This window comes from Enhydra lutris, unplaced genomic scaffold, assembly GCF_002288905.1.
Source record: "Enhydra lutris kenyoni isolate GAN:26980312 unplaced genomic scaffold, ASM228890v2 scaffoldscaffold1659, whole genome shotgun sequence".
NCBI lineage: Eukaryota > Metazoa > Chordata > Mammalia > Carnivora > Mustelidae > Enhydra > Enhydra lutris.
The window spans coordinates 1-4,756 of record NW_019155743.1 but is presented as its reverse complement, the minus strand read 5'-3'; the positions used below and the strand labels follow the sequence as shown (position 1 = coordinate 4,756).

The window sequence follows — 4,756 nt, the reverse complement described above, 5'->3', positions numbered from 1 at the left end:
TGTGTAGGGTTAGGTTGTGTACCTGAGACCTTTCTTGTTTCTTGAGAAAGGCTTGTACCGCTATATATTTTCCTCTCAGGACTGCCTTTGTTGTGTCCCACAGATTTTGAACCGTTGTGTTTTCATTATCATTTGTTTCCATGAATTTTTTCAACTCTTCTTTAATTTCCTGGTTGACCCATTCATTCTTTAGAAGGATGCTGTTTAGCAGAATACTTATTTTTCAACTGATGTGTAAAAGTTCAAATCTTTCAAATAAAGGCCAATTTAGAAGAGTCACTTTGTAATGTTTTAAAGGTGGTTAAAATGATTTTGTGCAATGGAATAAAATATTTAAATTTCTATTTCTCACATTTAGTTCTTTGTTTTTGTTTTCAAAGGATGATAAACCTAAGGAGAAGCAGCCGCGTGTGAGAATGAGTCAGGGATTCATCAACCAACATACAGTGGAACGCAAGGGGAAACAAATTTGTAAATATTTTCTTGAAAGGAAATGTATTAAGGTATAAAAAACTATGTAAGCAAAAATATACTAAAATGTGAAGTATGACAAAAATGTACTAAAGCCCACTCCCATTTCCATTGGGTAGTCTATAAGCATACCTGTACATTTTTATAACTGTTTCCTTCTGGAAAGTTCAACTAGAATACTTTATTGAAATATTCCTCTATGTTTTAGAAAGATACTTTTTAAAAAATGCTTTGGGTTAAAAATGTTTAGGTCTTAAGATTTTAAGCAGGTATGTGTGGTATGGTTATAAGATAGCTCTTTACGAATTAGGCTGTAGTAAAAAAAAAGAAGTTTTATACTTTAGTGTTTCTGAGACTTTCTGGAATCATTTGCTTATCTTAAGCCTAGTAATAATTGAATGACTTAACTTTGAGAATGTTAATGGCTTTTCCTTGTTCTGTTTTGGCCCAGGGAGACCAGTGTAAATTTGATCATGATGCCGAGATAGAGAAGAAAAAGGAAATGTGTAAATTTTATGTACAAGGATATTGTACCAGAGGTGAAAACTGCCTATATTTGCATAATATCCTTTATCACAAAGTATAAGAACTACTTTTCCTAAATATTTACATGAACATTTTATTTATTTATTTATTTATTTATTTAAAGATTTTATTTATTTATTTGACAGACAGAGATCACAAGTAGGCAGAGAGGCATGCAGAGAGAGAGAGGAGGAAGCAGGCTCCCCGCGGAGCAGAGAGCCCGATGCGGGGCTCGATCCCAGGACCCCAGGATCATGACCTGAGCCGAAGGCAGAGGCTTCAACCCACTGAGCCACCCAGGCGCCCCATGAACATTTTAAATACATGTAATTTTCAATGAAACCCATGTTTTAGCTATGGTAAAATTATGTTATCCAAGCCCAACTCAGTATCAGAGTGGTTAATTGTGTAGGTTTTTTTTTTCCCCCAAAGAAAGAAAAGATGGATTCTTTAGCAATTCTCTCAAATCAAGATCATTCACCTGGGTATAGTATAACAGCAGGTTCATGAGACCTATTCAGCCCCTAGAAAGACTGTCAGAATTTCTGCTGTGACATTAACTAATTGTATTTATATTCACGTAAGTTACTTTGTTGTTGTTGTTGTTTTTTAATGATTTTATTTTTAAGTAGTCTCTGCAAGCAATGTGGGACTCAAATTTACAATTCTGCAATCAAGGGTTGCATGCTTTATGACGGAGCTTGCTAGGTGCCCTCATCTAAACTACTTAAAAAAAAAGGAGGAGGAGGAATTACATAATTTGGGAGTACTTATTTTCTATATATTCTATACCAAATAGAGGTTAATTGTCCCTTAGTTTGGAAAATAACCCTAATTCTTCAGTGCAAATGGTACAGACATGTTGTGAAAACATGGAACGTAAACATTTTAGGGTAATAGCACTTTTGGGCACCACAGAAGTTGTTTTCCTTCAGTCATTCAATAGAAGGAATCTCAATTCTAACTTGAGCATTTTTTCCTAGAAAATAATATTGAAGTTGTTTAATTGATCCTATTTTAAACAAGCCTTATATCCGAAGGATTCAGATTTGTAAGCCCTATCATTGTTACTGACTTTAATTTCCCCACCCCAAAATAATGCTTTAAAGTATTTGAAATATACATCCTTTTCTTAAATCAGTGAAATATGCTGGTAGTTTATCGTGAAAATGGATATGAAGGAAAAGCATCCTGTGATAGCCATTAAACTTAATTTATATAGTTATTCTAAAATTAGATGTTTCATGTAATTCAGTTAGTCATCTACTGTCTCATATTTTAAATAGAGATTTTAGTGTTTCTGCTATTAGGAAAGACCTTTATAGAGGGCAAAAATAGTAAATTAATAACAAAATATTTTAATTGGATTAAACATGTTCTCTTCCTTAACATTTGGATTACATGAATATCCTTGCAAGTTTTACCATACAGGAACAAAGTGTTATCAGGGTGAATATTGCAAGTTTTCACATTCTCCACTGACTCCTGAAACACAAGAATTGTTGGCCAAAGTAAGTACAATTTTAATTTTTGTTTTTCTTTTTTAAAGAGAATGTTTGAACTAAAGACTAACTTTGAACTAAGAATTTTGAAAATACACTCTTCTTTAAGGTTACCATATGGGGTGTATTAGGACTGACAGTCTTAGAATTTAATTCCATATAGAAAATTAATATTCATATATATATATTTTTTGTAGCTTAAAGGAAAATTTATACTTACTGCTGGTGAGAACATTCCAATTTATACTTATACAAGCAATAAGTATAAATTGAATGTTCTTAAAACCTTCAATGTAGTTAGCAACCTTAGTAGCCAAGCTAACCAAAGGAAAACAAAATAAATAGGAGAACTAGTACTCCTATTACAATCTTAGAAGGAAAGCAAAGAATCACTGGATGGTAAATATTTTTAGAGTTACACATACTAAAATAATTATTTCAAAAGTTTTCTTTACCAGGCGCCTGGGTTTCTCAGTCGGTTAGTCATCTGCCTTCAGCTTGCCGTAATCCCACAGTCCTGGAATTGTTGGGCTCTCTGCTCAGTGTGGGAGCCTGCCACTTCTTTCTTTGCCCACCTCTCATACTCTCTCTCTCTCTGTCTCTCTTTATCTCTCATTCATATACATAAAATCGTTAAAAATTTTTTTTTCTTCAAATACTCTTTCAGGGCACCTGGGTGGCTCAGTGGGTTAAGCCTCTGCCTTTGGCTCAGGTCATGATCTCAGGTTCCTGGGATTGAGTCCCTCGTTGGGCTCTCTGCTCAGCAGGGAGCCTGCTTCCCCACCCACTCTCCCTCTACCTGCCTCTCTGCCTACTTGTGATCTCTGTTTATCAAATAAATAAATAAATAAAATCTTTAAACAAACAAAAAAACCTCTTTCAATGAGGAAAGATAACTGAAAAATAAGTCATTATATTCTTTCATTTCCTATATGTTAATTGGAATTAGTGTCTTCAAAATTAAATTGAAATATAGGGGAAAATAAAAGATTCTCCTAGAACCAAGCCGTACCATCTGTGGCAGAAAGTTCTCTTGAGTAATACAAATATTAGAAAATCAAATGTACTTACTTCTGGATATTTTTAAGTTGTAAAAATGAAGGCTTACCCTGGAATTAAAAGTCATACCAAATATTTTGTTGTTAGTATGAAATATATATGAAAAAAAGATAGATATAAAAGTTGTCTTTCAGGCCTCATTGTAAACATTAGGTGATTACAAGGATAAATAGTGTTGGACTCACTAGACAGTTCTAAGAGCATTATGATGTACCTGAATTAGACATTGATGCATAAAAATGATTGTGTGATTTTTTTTTTTTCATACTAGGTTTTGGATACTGAAAAGAAGTCATCATGAAAAATAAAAGGCATAAAAAAGGTAAAATTAGCTTTTAGCACATTTCCTTTTTATTCTCTGAAACATCTCTAGAAATTGGCTTGGAAACATAGGACTTTTCCATTTTCTAAAATAGAAATCTTTTTCTTTATCTTCCCTTGCTAACAAATTATAAAATATTTGCTACCTATGCATGGATATATATGTCCATGTCCTTGGGCCTACTTCCCTCTCTTGGTTTGTCACTATCTTTTGTAGTTTTATCCTCCTCTTTTGTTTCTTTGTAGATTTACCAAGTGTGTGTGATGCATGAAATAGTGTATTTGGTTTTGTTTGTGTTTGGATTTTATTTAAATAGCTTGGATTTTATTTAAACAATAAGTATTCTATGTACTCATTTATATACTTATGTGACTTGCTATTTTCACTTACCATTACACTTCTTTTTTGGTGGGGGTGGAGAGAGAGAGAGGGAGGGCAAACAAGGGAGCAGGGGAGAGGGGCAGAGGAAGAGGGAGAGAGAATCTCAAGCAGGATCCATGCCCGACTTGGAGCCGGATGCAGGGCTTGATCTCATGACCCTGAGATCATGACCTGAGGTGAAATCAAGAGTCAGATGCAGAACCAGCTGAGCCACCTAGGTGCCCCTCAACATTATGTTTCTAGATTCATACATGTGGATACACATAGCTCTTATTCATTAATTTATACTTTCATATAGCATTTCATTCTATGAATATGTTAAATTTTTTTTTGTTGTTGTTCCAGCTTATTTTAATATAATTGTCATGTAACATTTTGTAAATTTAAGGTATGTGTTGTCAGGATTTGATACATTTATAAATTGTGAAATGATGACCACTGTAGGGTTAGTTAACTGTTCTATCACTTCCCATAATAACCATTTCTTTTTTTTTTT

General features: G+C 33.7%; 1 protein-coding gene across 1 annotated transcript; it reads left to right on the top strand.

Annotated features, from left to right (window-relative positions):
- Positions 1 to 380: 380 nt before the first annotated feature.
- LOC111140467 (zinc finger CCCH domain-containing protein 8) lies at positions 381 to 3,879 on the top strand (the record flags this gene model as incomplete). The annotated part of the gene is made up of 4 exons (XM_022492711.1): positions 381 to 503; positions 923 to 1,034; positions 2,398 to 2,507; positions 3,829 to 3,879. Coding segments are annotated over 4 exons (375 nt in total), but the record flags the coding sequence as incomplete, so codon positions are not given.
- Between the last annotated feature and the right edge of the window lie 877 nt (positions 3,880 to 4,756).